Source organism: Geotrypetes seraphini, chromosome 4, assembly GCF_902459505.1.
Source record: "Geotrypetes seraphini chromosome 4, aGeoSer1.1, whole genome shotgun sequence".
NCBI classification, from domain to species: domain Eukaryota; kingdom Metazoa; phylum Chordata; class Amphibia; order Gymnophiona; family Dermophiidae; genus Geotrypetes; species Geotrypetes seraphini.
The window spans coordinates 53,055,743-53,082,235 of NC_047087.1; the positions used below are offsets into that span (position 1 = coordinate 53,055,743).

General features: G+C 39.6%; 1 protein-coding gene across 7 annotated transcripts in view; it reads right to left on the reverse strand.

Moving 5' to 3' along the window:
- The window catches only part of ZNF423 (zinc finger protein 423), a 715,192-nt gene extending 705,098 nt beyond the window's left edge, over positions 1-10,094 (reverse strand). For 4 of the 7 annotated variants that reach the window (XM_033941106.1, XM_033941107.1, XM_033941105.1 and 1 more), the window contains exon 1: positions 8,892-10,094. In XM_033941106.1, coding sequence (XP_033796997.1) covers positions 8,892-8,931 — 40 coding nt within the window. In that variant the 5' untranslated portion in view covers positions 8,932-10,094. The remainder of the gene's footprint in view (positions 1-8,891) is intronic. The other 3 variants (XM_033941103.1, XM_033941102.1, XM_033941101.1) reach the window with 1 other exon arrangement.
- Positions 10,095-26,493: the final 16,399 nt, after the last annotated feature.

Consider the following 26,493-nt stretch of genomic DNA (forward strand, 5'->3'; position numbering starts at 1 on the left):
TGGTATCTGTGCATAGCTTCCTAAGTGCATTGTACTTCGAAGGTGTCCATAGCGATATTCAGCAATGAGGTATGTAGCACTTTTTCTAGGATGAGTTTGCAAACTTAATTGTCAGACCTCGTATCCAGAAAGCACCACTACCAAGATATTGGCCAGTGCTGAACAAGACATACAAGACAGTTTGATATTCGAATAACTTAGAATAGAAAGCTTATCCAGATAAAGTGAATATTGCCGCTAATTGGATATGTTCCAGGACCACTCTGGCTTTCTCCAGCACCACCCTCTTAGCACAGAGGCAGTCTAAGGATATTCCAAAGGTACTAACCAGATATTGATCCCAAACCTTTTGCACAATTATTAAAAACCAACAAACAGTGGAACTCATGAACAGCTGGACCATATCAGCAGATTGGACAGAGCCAGATCAACACCAAAGCAAAGATCACATATATGAAGAATGGCAAATTCATAAACAGAAATAGGCCAGCGAAAACAACCAAACTGAAAACATGTTTCATTGCAACTATTTTTCAGAGATCAGTGCATTGTAGTTTGTTTTTTTTATCTCCTTTCTATCCATTTCTGGATATCCAGGTACTTACATGACTGCTGTGATCTTTTCTTGGCAGAGATTTACCATTGCATTCTAGAGACCATAGCACCTGGTCTTTCCTGTTAGTAATCCATCCAAACACCCACCCCTAGCCTGAACCCACTTTGTACCCCAGATCTAATTAGTTCACAACCTTCTGAGCTGCTGTTGCTGGATGTGTAGTATTGTAGTTATTGAAAAGTTGGTTTTGCTTTGTATTCCTTCCCCCCCCCCCTCTCTAAGGAAACCATTTACTAAGCTGGACTAGAAGGTTTTGTACCTAATATGCATATATGTGCATTAGATGCAAACCTTTTTCCTTGTTAGTATAATACTCCCTCCTGCCAATTCTCTCTCGTACGGGAGGGGGGGGGAATTCCCACGCTATAACCCTGTTTTTATTTTTATTTTGCATAGCCAAGCAATGTTAGTGCATCAATTGCTTGGCTACTTTGCATGGGATTTTAGCTAATTTGCATAGCCAGATCGGAAAATGGGCGATCGAGGGAAAAAACACATGGTGAGCTGTTTTGTGAATCGGGTCGGTAAGTGATCGTCGTTAAAGCTGTGAAAACAAGTTTAGTGACGATCGCTGACTTTAGTGAATCTAGCAGAAAATGAGAACAACATACAGCACGCGCTAAGCTTTAGTAAAAGGATCCCCAAGGTTTTTTTTCCCCCATTTCAAATTCCCCTTTCTACCTCACTCAACTACTGCAATGACAATTCTTTGTGTCAGAGGCCCTTGCTCGGACAATTAGCTCTAATGGATATACAAAGTCTAGGACCTAACTCCCCTGCCCTTGACCGATCAATCACAAAGAAATGTATATTGATACCAGATCCCAGTATGTGTCACGTTAGGAAAACTTGTATTGAAAATCTTGCACTGTAACTATGGCAAATTGTAACCTGTAAACTGTATATCATGTATATTAGTATTAGACCCCTAGTATGTGTCAAGTTAGGATAAAAGCTTGTTATCATAAAACTTGTACAGAAAATTATGGCAAATCCAATGCAAATCATAAACTGTTAACTATATGTACAGTATATAGCATTTAACATATAACCTGTTCTGAGCTCTTTGGGGAAAACAGGATAGAAAATGAATTAAATAAATAAATGTATCTTCCACAAAGCTGAGGCTACCTCTTGTCTTGCAAAAACTATGCAGCATTCGCTTCTAAAATACTAGGGATGGGCCTTTTGTGATTAAATGTTTGCCAATAATAGGGTGCACCACATGCAAAGAGGGCAAACTTTTCTTAAAAGAGAGAGTGTGCCTTCTTTTACATAAGGGTCCTTTTATTAAAGGTGCGCTAACCGATTTAGCATGCATTAAATGCTTAGATGCCCATAGGATATAATGGATGCCTTAGCATTTAGTTATTCGCACACCTTAATAAAAGGACCACAAAATGCAAACTCTTGACAACATTTACTGCAAAAAAAAAAAAAAAAAAACATTATTTTTGGGCCGCCCATCCCTAAAAAACCCAACTCTTAACAGTAATATTGCCTATGAACATGATACAATTCATGCAAAACATCATCCTCCAACATGATTCTCCTATTGTGCGCCCATAGCACAAAATCTTTGGAAGAAATGGCCTTAGTAGAAAAACATTTTACTAGCAGCTTTCCAGCCTACGAAAGTTCCCACTGTAGCCAGCCTTAGATATGAACTATAACTTGTACACTAGGGCTGACATACACTACACTTCTCCCTCCGTATTTGCGGTTTCAGCATTCACAGTTTTTAGCTTGCTGGCTCCTCCCCCAAAATGACATCAGCTTGTATAGAGAAATCACTGGTTCCAAGCATTTACAGAGAAAATCGCCGATTCCCAGTACTTTCTTCACTGTGTTTTGCCTCTCCTTCAGGAACAGACCAGGTCTCCCACCATGTTATTCGCGGTTTCACCATATTCACGATGGCTTTTAATAGAAAACAGCGAATAACATATGAAAAAGTTATTTGCAGTTTTTCTGTATTTGCGGTTCTGTTAATCCCCTATCACAGCGAATACGGAGGGAGAAGTGTATAGGTATACACATCAGGTTCTGTTGAATAGTATTAAATATGAACAGATGAATGCTTTTTCTATCCATTAATGTTGACTAACCATAATTTATAAGCTCTTGGGGAGATTTTTGTTATAAAGAAAAGTAAATGAGTCATACTGGTCTCGCAGAAAAACTTGATTTTTTTGCAGGTTGCAAAACATTTCACCAGTCCCACATAACTGTTCAAAGGTGCCAATGTATGACAACTTTCATCATCATACAGGTCACTTCTTTAGAAAGGCCTGAATGCCGATTCTCCTTTTCAATTTGTTTTCTTGATCAGCATACATCAGTAACACTGTTATAAATATAATCTGTTATCTTCATCTTATCGTAACTTTACGTTGCTATTTATCCCCAACAGGTCCTGTCGGACATTACCTACTAAAATGTACATATTACATTTTCGCTCAGCAAATTGTATTTCTATACTATTGCCTCCTGAGGTCTCTGATCTCTGTATTTCCTCTGAATATCTACTTATTGTATTTCGCTGAATGTCCAGCACTCTTGATTGTAAACCGCCTAGAAGTCGCAAGATTGTGGCGGTATAGAAAAATAAAGTTATTATTATTATTAACATTAAGTTAACAATTAAATTTAGATTTGTTACTTGATTTGTTTTCTTTAACCTTCATCACCTCCTGTTGCTCAGAAAAAACGATGACTGAGGATGGAAACAAAAATTACATAAGTGAGAAGTTGATTTTCTAATCTGGAATTTTAATGATAAAGAAGATGAGTAAGGTGATCTAGCTGTGAAGAGTTTGGACTGTGGTATTGCCGTAGAAGATGATGATGGGCGTTTATGTCCTTTCTTCACCATCATATTCTTTGTAATGTTGCGAGCTTGGAAACCAAAGGATATTAGCAAGAAGCAAAAGCCTTGTTTTCATAGTGAAACCAGTTTTGTATACTTATCTATGGTTTTGAAAAATAATGCTTTAAACATCCATTAAAAAGCTTTCTGCTCTTCATTTTGATGCTGACTTCTACTTTTTAAAATGTTATTCGTTAAGAGATTTCAGATTAATCATTTATTTATAAATTGACATGCGATTATTCATTTATGGACCCAAAGGTACCCCAAAGCCAAAAAAAACCACCATAAAAATCTACCCCACACATCCCACCCACCAACCCCCATCCTATACCCTGCTCTACAGAATAACAATTCTGACACCTGAACATAATTTCTCCCTAACTCCCTCAGAACCATACACAGTCCTGCTTCAGATCCCCTGTAATTCCATTAACCCCCCCAAATCTTGAATCACACCTTCACTTTCCCACAAAAAGTGAGCATGTTTATCTTCAAGTTACACTTCAAAGACAGCCTATTCTATACCTTCTGGACAAAGCAAGAATTATTCAATCTTCTCACCTCTCCTGCATTATAAAATTCTGCACAATTTAGTTGTTTGAGGGGAGGGGCACCTTATTTTTTCCAGTTTTACTATTAACATGCAAGGTTTCAGCTTTCTATGTTTATCCTGTAGGTAGAATGCACATAATATTATGAATGTTTCCATTTCTTTCCTAAGTAGCTCTTTTTAAGTATGAAGACAACTAGAATTATATTTGTGCTAAAAAGAGACCAATGAGTATGATGAAGTTATGATTAATTTTGTGGATGTTCCATTTACAGAACTCACTGACTTTAGATTTTCCTTCATGTTTATCTTTGAAGCTATTCCAGTATATCACATTTCACTCACCAAGGATCTACTGCAGCATATTTTTACAGCACTAACACTTCCTGGCAAAATGCTTATCTGCAACTAGGACAACCTTGACCACAGAAAGGATGAAAGTGGAGGAGGATGTTTGCTTTATATGGTCCCACTTTAGAGAAGGGAGGAGAAACATAACAGTTCCTGTTAAATCACCTAGGAACCAGAAAAATGTAAAGCAAGCAGAGTCTCCCAGCTGTGCATCACATGAAAAAGCACCCAATTGGTGGTCCCAAACAATAAAATCTGCATTATGTCTTAAGTTAAAGGAACTGCTTCTGTATTAGGCAACGCAAAAAAAAAAACCACCAAAACATAACATTCATTTCCCTCGTAGAGTGTTCCCTTGATAAGTGTCCCCAAAATAAAAATAAAAAATGGGGGGGAGGGGGAAGGACTGTGTTCTAGGGGGCTACTAACACTGAACTAATATTTGAAAGAGTTTGAGACTCCATTTTTCTAAAGACTGATAAAAATTTTCAATAACAATTAGGTAAAAATAATCATATCAGCACAGTTTCCAAAAATGTGTGACCAATTCATTCAACTGTAAGTGGCAACATGTTTCTGATAGAATACAATTTTTAAAAATGCAGAAGGATACAGCAGAACTACCGAATATTAATAAGAAAAAAAGTGGTCTGTTTTGTTAGCACTCAAAATCAATATAAGAAACACTTTTACAGACTGGAAGAAAAAGACCTCAGATTTCAATGCCTATCTTCTACTTTCCCATGAGCTATATATTACTTTCAGCACTGGTTGAAAAGCCTTCTAATTATTTCAACAACTCTTAAATGCATATTTACATTTTTAAGAAGTCAAAACTAGAGAAAGACACGGGGACAAATTTTTCCCCGTCACTACGTGACGTGTGATCAAATTTACATTAATTACACCATTATAGTTAGTGATAATATTCAAACCTCAAACAAACATGCCATATTTTTCAGCTTAATACCAACTGTTCCAGGAAATCCAGAACCACAGGTAAATATTTGACTAAGTGACTCTTAAAGATTTTTTTTTTCTCATACATTTGACTCATGTTATCTTATACTGTTGTATTCATTTATGTATGATCTATTTAAATGTCAATAAAAATAACTAAAAAAAAACCAAACCCAGATAATGTTTCTCAGTTCCAAAGTTCAATAAAATACAAAAAGTGCACACAAAAATAAAGTATCCTAAAAAACTGTTTTTTCACCAGTATCATCGCTTTCTTGCATTGGATACCGCTGAATTGTTAGCTCTTCACCTGCCTGGAACTAGCAGCTCCTCTGAAGATCAGGATGTTTGCTACTATCCATCTGTACACAAATGAAAGGCAGCAAACCCTAACCTCACCAGATGAATGCAGGCTAAAGTCAGTGTCTTAGGCTAAGGCCATGTATTTCCACCCCTCCCCCCCTTTACAAAAACCGCAGCACTGTTTTTAGTGTCAGCCGCAATGGTAACACTCACAGGAATTCTATGAGTGTTGGAGCTGTTATTGCTGCAGCCAGCGCTAAAAACCACGCTACACTTTTATAAAAAAGGGGCAGGGGTAAATGTGCAAAAGAACAGATAGTTCTTTAATCCCTAATCTGATCTTCCCATAAAAACAAAAAAACAAAAAAGTTTTGATATGAAATCAGCTCACAAAGTTCAGCACACACATTCACACAATATCTAAGCCTCAGCTTTATCTGTATATACAAGTATCTTTGATTCAGAAATAATGAAACTTCTCAGCAATTACCTCACAGTTTCTCACACAGAGCCTACTAGTGCATCAGGAATACTGACTGAAAACAACTCTGCACTACAGAACTTAGAATTCTAAAACAAGAGATCACTCTTAAGGCTCAAAAGAACATTGAGCTTTTAAAAATAGTTTCTGATTCTCCAAGCTTTACACAACTGTGTATACTGGTTAAGGTGTTAGCAGATTAGTAATCATAAAAATCTGCAGGCATGCCCTCTAACACTGCAGCAGAAACAGCTGAATACTAAATTAAATATAAACTAGTTGCTTTTAAACACCAATAATATTAGGCAGTCCGAGTTGAATCAGTAATCTTACACAGTGAAGGGATTAAAAAACTATTTCCTAGTACTTAATACTTCTTTTTAGCAAAAAGAGTCACAAAAATCCAGTTTAAATTTTGAAACATTTTAAAAGTTCTTATCAAAAGTTTAATTTGAAATATATAACTCCAAACTTAATTTAGAAATCATGAGAAATCAGTAGGTATCGGATAAGTTCTTGACCCACAACTCACAAATTCAGCTGTAGCCTCCTTTACAGCTTTCTCATTACACATCTCAGCTCAAGAGCCCATAAGCAGGTTTAATTTGCAGCATTTCTCATGAAATCAAACATTTACAGGAAATATTATTTCAAAAATATTCACTCCTTCCACAAACACTCAAACTCCAGAGATGACACAGTTTCACTCAGCAGCTACACACCATTTCCTCACAACTATTTATTTATGCTGCCTTAAAATCTCTCTGCTCTCCTGTAACTCACAATAACGGTTCTGGGGCTCTGGAGACAGCTGCCATTAAGTGCAGTTTCCCCCAAGCTTCCTGCTCAGACTCTCTCTCTTATCTATTTGATCTCCCTGCAGGTTCTGTACATGGGCCTAGCTTCTGAGCATCTCTCAGGATTTCCCTCCTGTCTCTTCCCTGTAAGCGCTTTGAATTTATTATATTTTTTCCTTCCTGTTACAAATGGTATGATAGTGTGCAAGTCACTGAAAACCCTGATGAAGGTTCAAAATTTACTTGTTCAGTAGCAACAGGCAGGGAATGTGGATCCAGACCTTTGAAGTTTATAGCAAAATATTTTCTTTTGTATAATTATGCAAATTCTAAAATAAATTGAAACCCTATTAGTTTTAAATAACCCCCAAAATGTTTAAATAAGGTTTAGACTGCTATAGTGATAATGGTATCATGACAATGTGTTTTCAAAGACCAACTGTAATAAACAAAATTAACTACTTGATGGTAGGCTTTAATTCTTTACAAAAAGGAAAACTGATACTAGTGCTCTAACATATGACCTCTTATTGTCTTTGCGATTTTACAGGGCAGTCAAGCAGATTTTAATGTTCTGCAAAACAAGTTGCCAAGAAAGTGAGAGAAATAGAAAAAAAAAAAACATGCAAAATCACAGAGTTTCAGTACAACCCACAAAACTTGAAGGCTACTTTCCTCTGTTAACCTCCAGGCTACACCAGCTCAGTCTGTACTTTTACTACTGCAGTGCTGCCACTGATTCCATGTGTTGGAGCAGCAATGAGACCCTGTATAGCAGTCTGGCAGCCGTTTCAAACGAGCAACAGATTGTGCAAGTTAGGCTTCAGATGGGGAGGGGGCAGGAAAACGTGTTTTTTTTCCTTCAGGAGGGATGAGATCACCGACTTCTGCAGGGCCCCATGGGAAGCACCCAAGAGAATAAGGAGCACAGCCAGACTAGTAAACCTGAGGGCTTCATTTTAACAAGAATATTGCTCAACAGGAAATTTCCAGCCTTCTCACATGCAACATTTTCCAGAAAATAATCCGCGTCTGAAGCAAAAATTCTTTAACTCCTCAGAGGCTATCCATTCCAGTCATCTAAGTATCTTTGGGACTAACCACAGCCAGCTGGAGACGGAGTGAATAGATTTTAAGTATGCAAGTTTTATGAACCCACCCTACTAATGTATACTTCATCTTCAGAGGAGAAGCACTTTTTTAGCAAACACAAGGAAAATAGTTTTGCTGTGAGCAAACTCTTAATGTATAAATTCCTGGTTTTAGCAATGCAAAGTCAATTCTTGCTTGTTGGTATAAAAAAAAACCAACACAAAAAACCCCATATGAAGGTCTAGTAAAATAACATTTTTAAAAGGGGATGTTAGACAGCAAATAGAAGTGAGGTAAAAAGCCTGATCGACTTTAGAACAGTTCATAAGCAGAACAGGAAAGCACAGGAGCTTTTACAATACAGCTATTCAGTGCACTTCTGCTAATCCCATAGACATGTGGGTAGCCATACAAGCCGAGGGAAACAGCTGGGTTCCTTCGGGGCTCAGTTTAAACCTCCCTCCCCCTCCTGCCAGTGAACCTATTGGTTGTTTATCTGTCAGACCTTAACATTCTTATAAGGAAGAGCCGAGAAAACGCTGTGTTCCAAGAAAGCCAGGCTTCATTAATTTATATATATGTGAGTAAAGATGACAGGCTTCCTGAACAGTCTACCATACTGCCCAGAGGCAGCGTACAGAAGCACCAGGACCCCAGCTTCGTGGGTCCGTGTGTGCGCGCGCGCCCCCTCTCCTCTGCCGCACGTTCACAATCCGCGCCAAGCCCAGCCCGGGCCCCTGATTGGTCCGGCGGCACCAGCGGCTGCTCGTGCTTCCTGGACCCTTGGAGCTGGACTATAGACAGGGAGAAAATGGGAACAATACAAAAAAAAAAAAAAAAAAAGACGTCGGCAAAGAAAGCCGGCTTACCTTTCACCGAGCGGGGCTTGGCTTGCTTCCTTCTGGACATGTCCAGATCCCCTCCTCCGCCCTTGCTTGCAAACTTTTCTTTCTTTTTTTTGTTATTTTTGTAGGCGTCTGTTAGCTTAGGGTCAAGAGAAACCAGAATAAAATAAAATAATTTAAGAGTCCCGGCACTGGAATTAGGAGAGTCGATGGGTTTGTTATTATTATTGTTGTTAGATTTTCTTCACTTTTTTTTTTTTTTTTGCCTGTTGCAATGCGGCAACTTTGGGCTACCGGAATCTCGCACCACTTCTCTGGAAATATTTTATTGAAAAATTGTATTTAGAACCCGTTTCGCCTCCCCTGGTTTTGAACGGGTTTGATCGTTCCTGCCCTCTCCACCCCCCTCCCCCTCCCAATATTTTTATAGTTCACCCTGTAGGATTGAGATTAATAACCTAAAAAAGCCCACTCAAACAACCCTTTCGTGCAACACTTTGTTTATACTGTAGAAGTGTGTAAAGACAGCCCCCCCCCCCCAGACGTGAGGCTCTGCCGTCCACCTTTAAAACTACTGCAAATGGAAAACTGCGTCTCGCTGCCTCCACTCGGTCCCCCTCCTTTTTTTTTCGGATATTATCAGTCTGAAATAGTGCTAAAAAAGAGAGGGCTATTCAGTCTTTCGAAAAGCTGTTAATGAGCCGCGACAATGTGATCCTACAAACCCCCCTTTTCCTCTTTTCTTTTTTTTTTAAGCTTATGTCGTTTGCAAGCGTGCTCCTTTGCCTGGAAGCAGTCCAGATCTGTCCTCCCAATGCACTTCTGCAAAACAAGGTAACTGTTCCCTTTGCCTCGGTGCAGGCAGTGCTAGCTACCTCCATGTGTTATTCGGAAGAAGGCGGCTCTGCTATTTCGTTCATTTCTGCCCTGGATTTTGATTTTCTTGAGCGCTGCTCGCCAGCCTCCCTCTCTTTTCTTTGTCCTGGCTCTCTTTCCTCCTCCTGATCTTGCTGCTGGGGCTGCAGTGCAGACACACATAATAAAGCTAGGCTTGGCTGGAAATGTAGCTGAGTCCCAGCAGGAGGATGTGAGGAGTGGAGTCCCGGCGGGGGAGCGCTCTGATCCCGTAGGGAGCCCCGCACAGCCTGGGCTGATCAGACGGAGAGAGAGCCAACAGCACCGAGCCATGGACAGCCCTGGAAATACAGCTCAGATCGGCTGCAAGAGGTGGAGCTCGGCATCACCTCGTACGGATGGGAGTTCCGTTCAGGCTCAGACAGCAGGAAACTCAGGATTGCATTTTAAAAAAAAAAGGAGAAACGAGTGGATCTGATTAGAGTAAGGACGGTCGTGCCTACACACACGTTAATAAAACGAAAACTATACATTTCTTTTCTCACCTAGCTTTGCACCAGAGAGGCTCATAGATCTTTATATATGTATACATTTTTGCATTCTTATGGTATATATCTGATCTATATACAGTCTCTCATTGCAGTTCTTATGTCTTACTTTTGGCAAAATGCTTGTCGTTTTGATTGTTTATTGCACTGTTAATTTCTTTTGCTTGACTTCCTTTTTTTTTGGGGGGGGGGGGGAATTGGAAATCTTTTTTTTTTCTGCCTTATTTCTGTGACATGATTTTGTTTCTATTCGACATCAGTATTCCTGCTGAAAGTGAACGAGAAATGAAGAGGAAAACAAGAGTGCTGTGTATATTTCACTGAACTTTACCATAGTTTCAACCTGCATTGAGTTCCCAGTGATGCAACATCTAAGGAACTCAGAAAAAGTGAACAAGATGCACCTTCTATTACTACTATTATTTCTAAAGTGCTACCAGGGAAAATAGCTAATGCTATATCATATATGTTTACTTGGACAGTCTATTGTACAAATACTTAAAACAGTAGATTATATATGGCCCTGGAAAGTTTTGACTACAAGACCAATCCAGTACAACCATGAATTTCTCCACAATTGCAAGGACATAAATTCATATTTTTATAGCAGTATTGGACTAGAGCAGGGATCTCAAAGTCCCTCCTTGACAGCCGTAATCCAGTCGGGTTTTCAGGATTTCCCCAATGAATATGCATTGAAGCAGTGCATGCAAAAAGATCTCATGCATATTCATTGGGGAAATCCTGAAAACCCAACTGGATTGCAGTCCCCAAGGAGGGACTTTGAGACCCCTGGATTAGAGGCTACCTGGGTAATCAAACCTTCACAGTCATTTAACTAGGAAAAAAAAAAAAAGCTGCACCCACAGTTCTAATCCAGACAGTGCTAAACTGATATTATATTGTGGGTGAATTACACAATTTAACAGGGAGAACAGAGAAAGAAAGCTTTCCTTTTACCGGGTTGATGGTGTCTCTCCTTGCTGGTAACACTGGGATCATGCTCTGGTGAGCAGGAATTCGAGGGAAGCTGGATTGGACTTTTTAAAAAGTGAAGTACCAAGATGTCAAAAGGAAGACAGTCACAGCGTGATTAATGGCTTTTATGCCACATCTAAGTTCTTATATGTCCACCTTAAAAATCTCCAGTGTGGGGAACTCCCCAGAAGCACCAAACAAAAGCTTTAGATCTGTGGTTACTAAATAGTAACTTGCTCAGCTCAGGGGCATTATATTTAGTCCCATGAGTTCTCAAAATTAAAGTGAGGCAAAACTGTAAATAGCATCAATTGACAGCTAGCTATGTGCAGCTGGAGCACCAATATCACACCCATCCATTTATCTCTTTTGCCTGGCCATAATGGGATGGGGAGCATTTTGAGGGCATGCAATTGAGGGTGCATTTTGGGGTTGCTACTCTCCTGAATAAGCCATCGAATCTACTACATTTAACCATATATTCATTAATTTATTATTATTTATCATCACAATTTAAAAATATTCATCACAATTTTAAATACCAGTTTACACTAACACAATGACAGCCCTCCCCCACCTCACCATAACAAGTATTCAATCAATGTCCCATTTTTTCCACAACTTTCTTCTCCAATACAAATGTCCAATGGGCGCGACTATGAGAGTTTTCTGAGATTCGACCTTATGGAGAGTATTATCAGCCAGGTCTTTTGATCGGGATCTAGGAAGTCAAGCATTGAAGATTGATACAGCAGCATACATGCCAGCTGAAGAACATTCTTTATTCCACTCCAGGTTTTCATGCTTTGCTGGCTCTCAGGCATCAAATGTATTAGTCCAGAATGCAAGCACAAGTCCCATACAGAAAACATAGTTCCTGTAATTGTCTCAAACCCCTTGCACACAGCTGCTTTAATTATCTCAGACAACAGTGTCTGTAACCCCTGACCAAGGCTACAAGGAAAACCTGGCAATTCTCACAGTTTGCTTTCATCAGAATCCTGGGATTAGATTCAAACATCAATTTACTGGACAACTTCAGCATAATTAATAAATAGCCTCCTTTAATATCATAACACCCTCTACCTTTCTTCAAACTGGCAGCAAGCCTCTAAGCATCTGGGTCTTTCATGGACACTAGCTGCTGCTCAGGACTGGCTTGCCTTCTAGCTAAGCTTAGGAGAACTCTTTCCAAGTGGCTTTACGTACCCAACATTGCTTTCAGACCATACCTTGCTCCTGCTTTTGTCACTGCTCCAGGTCCTACCCTCTGGTTAGGCTTGACAGAAATTCTCCTGGATAATTTTACCAAACACTACTTTCTGGACCTCCTTGCCCAAGGAATGGATAATTCCATGTTCAACATTTCTTTTCCTTTTTTTTTTTTTTTTACTGTATTTTGCAAGTATTTTCAGAATAGCCACTCTAGCAGTTTATTTCTATCGTGTGTACTTTATCACAGGTTTATGGAGCTCTCTGTACTTCTGGTTCCTACATAATGAAATGTAGTAATCCACAGGCGATAGTACTGACATTCATGTTTCCTTATGTGTATAAAGCTTGCCCTCCCTTGCTTTAGAACTACCTTTCCCAGAATTCCCAGGGCCTTCTTCCAGCATTGACCGAACCTGCCTGAGAAGCTTATCTCTGATCTGGCTGCTGCTTCTGCAGGTAAGTATATTCTATGTCACAAGACAGGTTTCTACCCCACAACTTAAAAGTTATGTCTATGTTAAGAGGAAAAGGTCTCAGAAATCCTGCTCAGTTCAATGAATGAACATTGAAATGATGATGCAGGTTAGGATTCTCGTTCATCGACCAAAAACCTCTCACTCATTACTTTAAGTCATTAATGTTTTTATGTTTTGCTCTATAAATAGATAAATATAAAGTGCACTTAACTTAAAACTTTTTCAAAAAGTGCCTTAGTGCAGAGTGCGTTATGCAGTCAAGTGTTCACCCGATGGGGCCCATTTCGCCAATCACTTATGGCTTCCTCGAGGGTCTTTTATGGAAACTGCAATGTTAAAACAGAGTCTCCCATGTAATCTAAACAACTTTTAAATTGTGAAAAACTTAAAGAATGTAGTACTCACTGTTAGCAGCTGTTAGCATTAACTTCCACAAAATGGCACTGGTGCATTCAAGACGCCAGGCATGTGCATTAAATACCCTACACACTGTGTGTAAATCTCATCCGATTGGATGAAAAACTAGATGGAAATCAAAATAAATAAATTACACTCTCTATTCAAAAACATTGAAGTAGTGAATCAGAAAATACATCATGAAGCCAAAACGATAAGCAGAAAAACAGCTTGGATACTCAAAAATCATGTATTCATGGACTCGCATTTCTCTGAGCTCTGAATTCCCTTCCTCATGGGGAATTCCAGGCCAGGCTTACTCTCAGGTTCCAAGCCCTTCCTCTGACGGATCCATGGGTGTGACTTGATCATGGTAGCTACAGTTGGGGCACATTTCACTAAAGGGCGTTAAGCAATGTGCAAATCTCCAGCCTGGAATTGGATAACTTGGTATCTCTGCTATTTCCATAGTGGCACAACAGTGTATTTTAATTCACACTTTAATGGTATACTGGTTAAGGTACGAGAACTGGATGGAGTTGGAGTATAGGAGAATTGGGCATGTGCACACTGCCATGTCTGCATGGTATTTACTTTGCGCTAACTACCACTTGTAGATTTAGCATGGGTGTAATTACCACCTCCTCAAGAGGGAGAATTGGGCATCTGCACTAATTGTAAATAGTCTTAAGAACATAAGAAATGCCTCTACTGAGTCAGACCCGAGGTCCATCGTGCCCAGCAGTCCACTCACGCGGTGGCCCAACAGGTCCAGGACCTGTGCAGTAATCCTCTATCTATACCCCTCTATCCCCTTTTCCAGTAGGAAATTGTCCAATCCCTTCTTAAACCCCAGTACCGTACTCTGCCCTATAACATCCTCTGGAAGTGCATTCCATATGTCCACCACACGTTGGGTAAAAAAGAACTTCCTAGTATTTGTTTTAAATCTGTCCCCTATCAACTTTTCCGAGTGCCCTCTTATTCTTTTATTTTTTTGAAAGTTTGAAGAATCTGTCCCTCTCTACTCTCTCTATGCCCTTCATGATCTTGTAAGTCTCTATCATATCCCCTCTAAGTCTCCTCCAGGGAAAAGAGACCCAGCTTCTCCAATCTTTCAGCGTATGACAGGTTTTCCATACCTTTTATCAGACATGTCGCTCTCCTCTGAACCCTCTCGACTAACGCCATATCCTTCTTTAGGTACGGCGACCAATATTGGACGCAGTACTCCAAATGCGGGCGCACCATTGCCCGATACAACAGCAGGATAACTTCTTTCGTTCTGGCTGTAATACCCTTTTTGATTATACCAAGCATTCTATTTGCTCTCTTACCACCTTAATGGTCTAGCCCCTAAATACATCACAGACCTCTTCTCATTCCCAACCAACAGACATGAAAGAAAAACACACCTGAAATTTGTCTCCCCACCGGCTAGAGGGTGTAAATATAAGAGATACCATCAACAACTGTTATCGTACCAAGCAGCCACATGGGGCAAAGACTTAGAAAAACTAATTGCACATACAAACAACTATGGCGAATTTAGGAAACACCTAAAAACCTACCTGTTCTTGAAATACCTAGATAACGAACCAGAACATCAGCCCCCCTCATAATACCACCACATACCCAAATCTGTAAATTGTAAACCCCAACCCAATCACTAACCATGAACACTCCATTCAATTTAAGGAACATTTCTAATCTTGTGTAAGCAGCATGGCACACAAACTGCTGTTAATATTATTAATGTTGGAATTACCAGATGTACAATGCTATACCCTTTAATTCGCTGTATGTACAGTTTCTCTTTATTGTATCTACAGTTTCTCTATATTGTAAACCACTTCTCTTTATTGTAAACCGCCTAGAAGTCGCAAGATTGTTGGCGGTATATAAGAATAAAGTTATTATTATTATTATTATTATTAATGAGTGGTAAGGAATATTTCAGTGTGGTAACTATAGATAATGTGCTGCACATGCCTCCAGCAGTTACTGCACAGTCTTTCCATATCTTAATTTATACTGATAAAGCACAGTAAGTGCAAAATCACTGCACTTTAGTAAAAAGGCTTCTTGATTTGGTAGTAAAGCTCGATAGCAAAGACATTTGTTGGTACACAGTGCATTGTTTGAAAAAGTTGATTCAATTCTCAGAAATCTGAAGTGCTGATTTATGGTTTTCAGCTGTAGCATTTGTCCAGAAGGCTGCATAAACATTTATGGTTCCTTGGGTGCATAAAAAGGGAGGTGTACCTGAGTGAGGCTTGCTTTCTATCTTTTTTTTTTTAGTTCAAACATTTTATTAAATGTTTCTAACAAACAAAATACAACTAGGGAAAACGACAGTATATAAATTATAACATATAAATAAAACATAGTGATATCATTGTCAGAAGGGAAGAAATACTACAATCATTATCCATTTATAATTAACAGAAATACAATCATAATATTCATATATTAAATCCATAAAAGGTTTCCAAATATTACACATTTTATCGTCTCTTATTGTTTTTCTCTGCAGCTTTAAGTTCATATTTATAGATGAGACAAATTGTATGCCACCAAAAGATACGTATAAACAACCAAGAATCATTTGGATTGCAAGCATAATTAATATGTCAAACTAGCTGATTACCCGGCGTTGCCCGGATATTTATTTATCCCAAAATGTCCAACCCCCTACATGTCCCACCCCACTATGTCCCACATGTCCCACCCCCCACGTTACCCCCCCCCCCACATGTCCCATATGCCCCACCCCCATGTCCCAACCCCCTACCCTCCACATGTCCCAAAGGAATGTCCCTCTCTATGGGGCTGAACTTAGACTTAAACGGCATCGGGAGTGTCGGTATTCATCTCTGCGAGCCCGAAAACTATGGGTTGGACATTAATATCTGTCGCTTTTGATAATTTTAACATATCACCCCCTTCCCACCCCCACAGTATTTTACCCCGTCCCACCTGCACAATATTTTTCCCCAGATAGTAAGTCATATGTGTACCAAGTTTGGTTGAAATCTCTCCATGCGTTTCAGAGTTATGCTGAGTATTCATCTGTAAGCCCGAAAACACTATAGGGTAGATACTAAAATCTGTCATTTTCAATCATTTTTACATATCCCCCCTTCCCACCCCCACAGTGTTTGTCCTCAGATAGTAAGTAATGTGTATGTCAAGTTTGGTTGAAATCTGTCCATGCATTGAAGAGTTATGCTGGAATATACATACATACACACACACACATATATTCAAATTATAATGTGAAATATTTGACAAAATGAATACAATACGACTAACGCAAAACTTGATTATAAACAACATTTTTAGTTTCACCTCCAGGAGCAAGAACATATAAATTCTTGAGTGAACCCACCCTTGAGCAAGCAACATAGAGTTGTGGGCTGCGAGACCCCCAGAACATATCACCCCAGGTAGTGAGGGATCTGTATACCAAGTTTAGTTCAAATCGGTCAAGCCGTTTTTGAATTACTGTGAGAATGGCAGCTTTTTACATTTTTTCCATTGACATGAATGGGTGAAATCTGATTTTCTGTTTGTAGCTCCACCCACGTGTGCAGGTGGGCCCCGAGACCCCCAGAACATATCACCCCAGGTAGTGAGGGATCTGTATACCAAGTTTAGTTCAAATCGGTCAAGCCGTTTTTGAATTACTGTGAGAATGGCAGCTTTTTACATTTTTTCCATTGACATGAATGGGTGAAATCTGATTTTATGTTTGTAACTCCGCCCACGTGTGCAGGTGGGCCGCGAGACCCCCAGAACATACCACCCCAGGTAGTGAGGGATCTGCATACCAAGTTTCGTTCAAATCGGTCAAGCCGTTTTTGAATTACTGTGAGAATGGCAGCTTTTTACATTTTTTCCATTGACATGAATGGGTGAAATCTGATTTTCTGTTTGTAGCTCCGCCCACGTGTGCAGGTGGGCCGCGAGACCCCCAGAACATATCATCCCAGGTAGTGAGGGATCTGCATACCAAGTTTCGTTCAAATCGGTCAAGCCGTTTTTGCGTGATCGCAGCACATACACACAAACATACATACATACACACATACATACCTCCGATTTTATATATATAGATAAACCTCGTCTTTTACAAGACCGCGCTAGTGGCTGCCATATGGCAAAAGCCCCACAGACCTTTAAATCCCTATGGGCTTTGGGGAAGTTACCGCAGTGGCAGCTGCTAGTATGGCTTTGTAAAAGGGGGGGGGAAAGATTGTTGTGTATTATCTAATTGTAAAGAAGCATGTGCTGAGTGTAAGATGATGATGGATAGCGAAATCAAATTCTTGATTCAGAATTGGGGGGGTCTTAAGCCCCTCCCTGGTGCATCCCAGCATGCATCAGGAAGGGGAAGACCCACCATTCTGAAGAGGCGGGCCTGCTGGCCAGAGGGAGTGGGCATCCCTCCAGCAGGCCTTCCAGAAACAGATCTGGGAGGGGGTCCAGGTGGGTTGTGGGAAGTAGGGGTTTGGGGGTGGTGGCAGGAGGGATTGGGTAACCTGTCTATAAATAGATTTTGGGGTAAACTGAAATCACCCGCTATGACATGTATATCATCATTGTGTTCTATTATAATTTGTGACAGTGCTCTAAAGAATTCTGGTTGGTCATTGTTTGCAGCGTAAACATTCGAGAATAAATACTTAAGGCTAGATGTACTAAATGCCAGTACAGCGACTGTTGGAATTTGCAGACCCAATGTTGAAAATGGCTCACCATGTGGTTTTCCGTGCAGTCGACCAAAAGTCCAACTATGGCATCCAAACGACCTCATTACTATTAAAATGAGATCATTAATATTAAAACGAGCTATCCGATCGATGGCCTAACATTTGCAATGCCATAAGCGGACCGCAAATTCCAAATGAAAAAACTGACAGGTCTAACTTGTTGATAACTGTATTACCGACAGGTTTGCCTTTTTTTCATTTTTTTTTTCTATGGGCACAGATGTGTGTGTGTGCATGTGCCCTTCCTCTCCCGATGACCCCTGGAACAAAAATAGAGGCAGGAGGGATGTCCACCCACTCCTGCCACCCCCCCTGCTGAACTGACCCCCTCCCTTAACTGACCTCTCCCCTCCCCCACTTTACAAAAAATCAGCAGGAGGGATACCCAGTCTCTCCTGCCACCGGATGTCCCCACCCTCCTCAAACCACCCCATACCTGTACATTGAGAGCCGGAGGGATGCCCAGGCTCTCCTGCTCGCAGGCCTGCCATTCCAAAAATGGTGAGTTTTCCCCTACCCGGTGTATTCTGGGATGCATGTGGAGGTACCAAAGGCCCTGATTGGCTCAGATACCTAAGGCCCTTCCCCTGGGAGAGGCCTTAGGTGGGCTCAGATGTCTATAATGCTGTCATCATATTACCCTTGATATCCTGAATGTCATCAAAATGCCTTTCTTTCAATATTTCCTTTATCTTCAGGTAAAGAAAAAAGTCATTGGGGTCAAATCTAATCTAATCTTCTATTTGTGCGTCGCTCATACCTGTACAGGCTCAAGGCAACTGTAAAGAGAGGTAAGAGGGGAGAGAAAGAGGAGGGAGAGAGAGGAGGTGGATAGGTAAGAGGGAGAGGAAGGGAAGAGAGGAGGAAGAGAGGAAAGGAAAGGGAGAGAAGAGAGGGTAAAGGAGATTAAGTATTGAACAGATGGGTTTTCAGTTTTCTTCGGAAGATGATGTGGCAAGGTTCAATTCTGGTCTTTTCTGTAAGGCCATTCCAAGTTTTGACTCCTAGGAAGGTAAGCATGGAGTGGAAAACTCATTTATAGTGAAGATCTTTAGTGGATAGGAGATTTAGTAGCATCCGGTTTAGGGTTCTGCGTGAAGTAGACCATGCAATTGAGAAGAGTTGGATGAGTGGGGCTCCAGAGTTTCCATAAAGTATGCGGTGAATGATGCAAGATCAGGTGAGTAAGAAGGATGTTCCAATACAGATATTTGTTTTCTGATTAAAAACTCCCTCATAGATAGTGCCGTGCGAGCTGATGCATTGTGATACAAGAGCCTTGAGTTGTTGGACAAAACTACAGGTCATTTTCAACTAACTGTTTCATGCAGCCTTTTCAGCACTACCAAATAGTAAACTTGGTTTACTGTTTGTCCAATTGGTACAAATTCAAAGTGAACAATCCTGATATCAAAAGAGGTTAGCAACATCGATTTGACTCTTGATTTGGACTGGCGGAACTCTTTTGGTCATGAAGAATTGGCTGATTCCATTGTGCACTTTTGATGCTATGTATCAGGGTCGTATTGGTACATCCATGTTTCATCACCAATGATATGACAGAAAGCATCATCTTGGCAAACTTCAACTCTCCTTTGCTTTTGTTCATCAGTGAGCTCCTTCTGGGCCATTTTTGCACACACCTTGCTCGTGCCAAGATTTTCAGTTAAGATTTTCCTGTTTCTCTATTGGTTTACTTGGTTTTCTATGCTTCTAACAGTCAGCCAACAATTTTGACTCACAGTTCGAAATTGGAATGAACTTCCACTGCAGCTGATTGAGGCCAGTAGCGTGCCAGATTTTAAAAGTAAATGGGATACACATGTAGGATCTCTAGGGGAGTAAAATAAGGGGGGTGGGTCATTAGAGTGGGCAGACTTGGTGGGCTGTGGCCCTTTTCTGCCGTCATTTTTCTATGTTTCTATGTAATTTTTGCAATGTTTTCATCAGTTCTGCTTCTTACTGACCGCCCTGCCCTTTCTTCATTAGTGACGCTTTTTCTCCCCTCAGAAAAATGTTTCATCCATTTATACACTGCCGTTTTCTTCATGGCATTATCCCCATAAACTTAGACTAACATTTCACTTCTACTCTGAGGAAAGAGATGTTACCACTGGTGTGTCTCAAGGTTCTGTTCGTGGGCCTGTTCTTTTAACATTTTTATAAGCAATATTTCTTAAGGGCTGTCTGGTAAGATTTGCCTCTTTGCGGATGATACCAAAATCTGCAATAGAGTAGACATCCCGGTTGGGGTGAATAACATGAAGAAAGACCTAGCGAAGCTTGAAGAATGGTCTGAAATTTGGTATCTATAATTTAATGCTAAGAAATGCAAGGTCACGCATTTGGGCTGCAAAAACCCAAAGGAACGGTACATGTGCATGACAGAAGAGCGGGACTTGGGTGTGATTGTATGTGATGATCTTAAGGTAGCCAAACAGGTTGTACAGGTGACGGCAAAAGCTAGAAGGATGCTAGGGTGTAAAGGAAGAGGTGTGGCCAGTAGGAAAAAGGAGGTATTGATGCCCCTGTATAACACTCTGATGAGACCTCATTTAGAATATTGTGTATAATTCTGGAGAACGCACCTTCAAAAAATACTATAAAAAGAATGGAGTCAGTCCAGAGGAAGGCTACTAAAATGGTGCATGGTCTTTGTCTTAAGGTGTATGGGGACAGACTTAAAGATCTCAATATGTATACTTTGGAGGAATGGTGGAAGAGGGGAAATATGATAGAAACGTTTAAATACCTAAGTGGTATAAATGTGCATGAGTTGAGTCTCTTTCATTTGAAAGGAAGCTCTGGAATGAGAGGGCATAGGATGAAGTTAAGAGATAATAGGCTCAGGAGTAAACTAAGGAAATACTTTTTTACAGAAAGGGTGGTAGATGTGTGGCACAGTCTCCCGGAAGAGGTGGCGGAGACAGAGACTGTGTCTGGATTCAAGAAGGCGAGGAATCTCTTAGAGGAAAAGATGATGGTTACTGCGGATGGGCAGATTAGATGGGCCATTTGGCCTTTATCAAGTTTCAAGTTTATTTTTAAAAAAAAATTATACTGCTTAATCAAATTTCTAGGCGGTGTACAGAAATAAAATATGTCTTAAAAAAATAAAACAAGTTAGAATTAAAATACTCAACAGAATCAGTTTGGGTTAGTAGACACATACAAAAACATATATACTAACTACACACAATTAGGAAAGAAGGGTAGAACTACAATCTTTGAGAAAAAAGCACACTTAAGGGAAAAAACAATAGGTGAGGGTAAAAACTATAATTTGTTTTGTTTTAGTCCTTAAAAGGACAATTGTTATCCAAAAGCATCTTGGAATAAGAATGTTTTTAGTTTTGCTTTAAATTGCTTTAGCACGGATTCGATCTGTAAGTGATTAGGCAGCGAATTCCAGAGAGAAGGTGCAGTGACGGCAAAATTGTTGGATCTCAACGTGCTAATTAATTTTAATGATGGAACGACAAGAAGATTCTGTGACATAGATCGAAGAGATTTAGTGGGATTATAGGGAATTAGGAGTCTATCAATAAACTCTGGTTGATCGTTTGAGCGAGTTGTAAAAGTTAATAGTAAGATTTTGTAGCTGATTCTATGTTCAACAGGTAGCCAATGTGCGTTGAACAGGAGAGGAGAAACATGATCATTTTTCTTTGCGCCATAAATGATCTTGATAGCGGTATTCTGCACTATCTGAAGGCGTCTAATTTCCTTTTTTGTAATGCCCTTATAAAGGGCATTACAATAATCTATACAAGAAATTACTAAAGAATGGATCAATGTATTCAGAGAAGCTGGGTCTAGTAATTTGGAAAGGGAACGTATCATTCTAAGGCGGTGGAAGCATTTCTAGACCACTGTACTAATATGATTATGATAAGAAAATTTTCAATCAAGAGTGACTCCTAGGAGCTTTAAAGTGGGTACGACTTTAATTGGGAGAGATTCAAATTTTAAGGGAGCCTGAAGAGTTATTCCATCTTTAAAAGGAAACTGTGAGACTCTGATATACCAAGGTTATGAAACATTACAGAGTTGTTTGTATAGTAATGTAATGTAATTTATTTCTTATATACCGCTAAACTCCGTTAGGATTCTAAGCGGTTTACAGAAAAATAGACAATAGGGTGCATTAAAATTATAAGTAAAATATGTACTTAGAAATTCCCTTACTGTCCCAAAGGCTCACAATCTAACTAAAGTACCTGGAAAAATGACAATTAGTAGAGTAATGAAGAAATAAAATAGAGAATAGATGAGAAAAATAAGAAAATAAACATTCTAATAAGATTACAATGATCTAAAGGACTTTGAAAGGTTGAAAAAAGAGGGGAGATAAGAATAGATGCAGAGGGAGAACCATTGAAGCAATAGAATTCTGGAGAAATAGTGATGCCAACGTAAGCAAAAGTGGATAAAGATAACATAAAGTCGTCATATTCCTCAATTACCTGCAGAAATAACCTTCAAGAGGGCTCACTAAGTACATAACAGAATGAAACCAATGATTTTATAAAATACTATTACCAAACTGAAGATTATTGATATGGAGATTTATCATTCAAACTGTTGAGGTTTGATTAAAGAGATTTTTTTCTCAGGGCTCCATCAACTGTGTAATGAAAGTCAACAGTATATCATCACAATTAAGATTCCAGGAATTTCCAAATATTCAGTATTGCCGCATCATCTAGCTAGAATTTCCATTGTTTCACCAAATTTGCAATGCTTCAAGAGGTTTCACGCAGCTAGAAGGCAGAGATTGTGAGCAAACATCAGGAACGGCTTTTAAGAACATAAGAACATAAGAATTGCTGCTGCTGAGTCAGACCATGGTCTTGGACAAAGATGGAAGTGTCTGAAGTCACAAAATTCTGAGAAAATAAAGTCCAAAGATTCATAGTAAAGCAGCATTTAAAACTGCTGGTAAGTTGGGTTTTCGCTTAGCAGCTATATAAGAGCCAGAAGTCAGTCATATATACTGTGTAAGTACTGACAAGTAAATGTAAAAGTTTTGTAGAATAAACACCTGCATTTCCAAGACATTTATAATAATCATGTTTGCACTTTGACAAATAGAGTAGAGAAAGTAAGATGCTAAATTTTATCATCAAGAACACTGCATCTTGTGCTTATCTATGAAATCATGTAGTTTTTCAGGATCTACATATGAAATAGTTTTGTTATTATAAGTCAATAGTATTCTAGCTGGATATAATAATCCAAATTTGCACCCATGTCTTTAAGGTCAGATCTCATATTCAGAAAAGATTTCCGCTTTAAAGCAGTTGTTTTAGCAAGATCAGGTACAATCTATACGATCTTACCTTGAAAGAGTAATAATTCTTTTTTTAGCCACTGTTAAAATCCTTAAAGCATGCTGGTAACTCAGAATTTTTGCCACTTACGGGTCTTGCATGTTTATTTCCTGTGAGCAGCCTAAAGGGAACTCTGTGTGCCCTCTATTTCCAGTTCAGGATCAAAGGAAAGTTCCAGAAATTTTGGTAGCCATGCAGTTAGACATGCAATCATATCATTTCACTCAGATAATTCGGTGTCAGGTCAAAAGCGCGCCGGGACAAAGGCGCGCGCAGACAATTGAGCGCAGCATGGAGGCGTGCGCCGCAGAAAATTACAGTTTTTAGGGCTCCGACGGGGGAGGCGTGGGGGGAACTCCCCCACTTTACTTAATAGAGATCGCGCCGTGTTGTGGGGGGTTTTGGGGGTTGTAAGCCCCCACATTTTACTGAAAACTTCACTTTTTCCCTGTTTTTAGGGAAAAAGTTAAGTTTACTGTAAAATGTGGAGGGTTACAACCCCCCAAACCCCCACAACGCCGGCGCGATCTATATTAAGTAAACTGGGGGGGCTCCCCAACAACCCCTCCCCCCGTCGGAGCCCCTAAAAACTGTAATTTTCTTCGGCGCGCTCCTCCGTCTTGCGCTCAGTTGTCGGCGTGCGCCTTTGTCTTTCGCGGGGTTGTCTATGAACCAATAATTCTGGTAAACTCAGGATTCTGGTATTACTTCTGTTCCTATTTGAAATAGGGTTACCAGACCCTAGGAAAACCCAGACACGTCCTCTTTTTAGAGGACTGTCTGAGTGCCTGGACAGACTTTCCCCAAACCCAGCAGTTTGTCTGGGTTTTGGAAAGCTCCAACCTCCCTGCCGCATCTGGAGGGCCTTGAGCATGCACAGATAATGTCACACATATCTGCACATGCTCAGGGGCCCTGCAGATGCAGCCCGGAAGTCAGAAAACAAAGATGAGGCTTTGCAGGGTGGGGCTAGAGACAATGGGATGAGGCTAGAGAGCATAATGGGGTGGGGCCATGTGTCCGGGTTTCTCAAGACAAAAATCTGGTAACCCTAATTTGAAAGATCTACAGGTCCAGTTGCAATTTTTTTTTAGTTCAATAAGTTTTATTATTTTGTTACAAAACAATACAAACAGAAAAATAAAGAGTATCAACAGGATAGATAAAACAAACCAACTACATTGTCCGTATATAATAATAGAAAGTAAGAGACATATTGCAACTTCAAATAGATCTGATCAGCAGTAGCACAAGCTTCAAAAAACAAAATGTGAAATTACCAAGATAATTTGCACATATGTGAATTAAACGAAATAAATCTATATGTCGTAATAAAAGAAAATGAGTAGGTAAATTATGTGATTGTTAACATAACCAATAAGAAGGTATGATTTATAAAACTTTACATCGTGTCACCTGTGCAATATTGTATTATTGGGTCCCAAATGCTGTGAAAGTTTTTTAAGGAACCAACCTTCTGAGCATACAAAGACTCATACTTAACAATCGTATTCAAATGAGACCACCATTCAGCATGAGTTACGTCAGCAAAATTTTTCCATTTTGTGAATATGATCTTTAGTGCAATCAATAATAATGCTCGTAGAGCCAAACTCACATGGTCAGTAGGAGAGTAGCGAGCTGATGTTGTACTAGTAATAAGTAGAGTATAAGAGAATTGTTCCTTAATGTTAAGCATACCAGTAATATCTGACCAAACCATTTTCCAAAAATTACATAGCATGGGACAGTCATATATCATGTGACGTAATGTACCATCATATAAATTACAGGACCAGCATAGTTTAGGTAATGATACATCCATTTTAGCCAATCTGCAAGGAGTCCAGTATACCCTATGTAAAAGAAAATATGCAGATTGAAGCATAGAAGCGGAGTGTAATGCTTTACTAGCAGATTACCAGATGTTTGACCATTCTTCATCCATTAATTCAATAGAGAGGTCTTTGTGCCAGCTGTTTCTAGAGCTAACAGGAGGAGAATCTACAAGAGAACGTATCAACTTATACCAACGAGAAGCTTCTTTACCAGAAGTTGCTATTAGAGCACACGACGTCATGTATGAGGGTAATTCTAGATCATAAGGTGTGAGAGAAAGTAACTTTTTAATACAGTGGGTTAATTGTAACCACCTAAAAAACTGGGAGGGTGGCAAATTAAATTTCCTACAAATAGATTCAAAGGGGAACCATTGCTTACCATCATATAAGTGCGAAATGCTCCACAACCCATGGGATTGCCAGAGTTTCCAAGAAATCATTTTATTCTGAATTTTAATAGCAGGATTATTCCAAAGCGGTGCCGCTAAAGACTTAGACCATTTATTAACAGTATGGGCATCATAGTGTCTGATCGCAGTAAGCGTGGAATGAATAACTGGATGATGTTCTAATGATGTAAGACCATGCATAACCGGGGCATATTTTAAAAGAAGAGTGTCAGAAGGTAACTCCAAGTGAACCCACAGGGGGATGTTTGTTAATGACGGTAGTTCCATCCATCTTTTGCTTTGTCTTAGTAAAAAGGCCAAGTGATAATCATAAGTACTAGGAAAGTTAACACCCCCCTGCTGTTTGGTACATTTGAGTTTACGTAAGCTAATCCTAGGTGTTTTATCATTCCACAAAAATGAAGTTAGTAAGCGTTCTAATTTCTTATAGTTTTGTATCGGCATTAAGCAGGGTAGCATGGATAATGTGTAATTTATGACTGGTGTAAGCATCATCCTTATGGTGTCTAATCTACCCCACCAGGTAAGTTTTAAGGGCGACCAACGGGAGATAAGAGTTTTGAGTTTAGAAAGTAAAAATTCCATATTGTAAGCTAATGTGTCCTCAATAGTAGGTCCAAAAAAAACACCCAAATATTTAAGTTTGGCAGGGGACCAAATAAACCCATAATTGTTAATATCTTCTTTAATTTCAGGACAATTAATTGGCATTATTTCAGTTTTAGTTTGATTAAGTTTGTATCCCGATACGAGAGAATATGAAGATATCAAAGTAAGGATGTACGGGATAGAAGTAGGG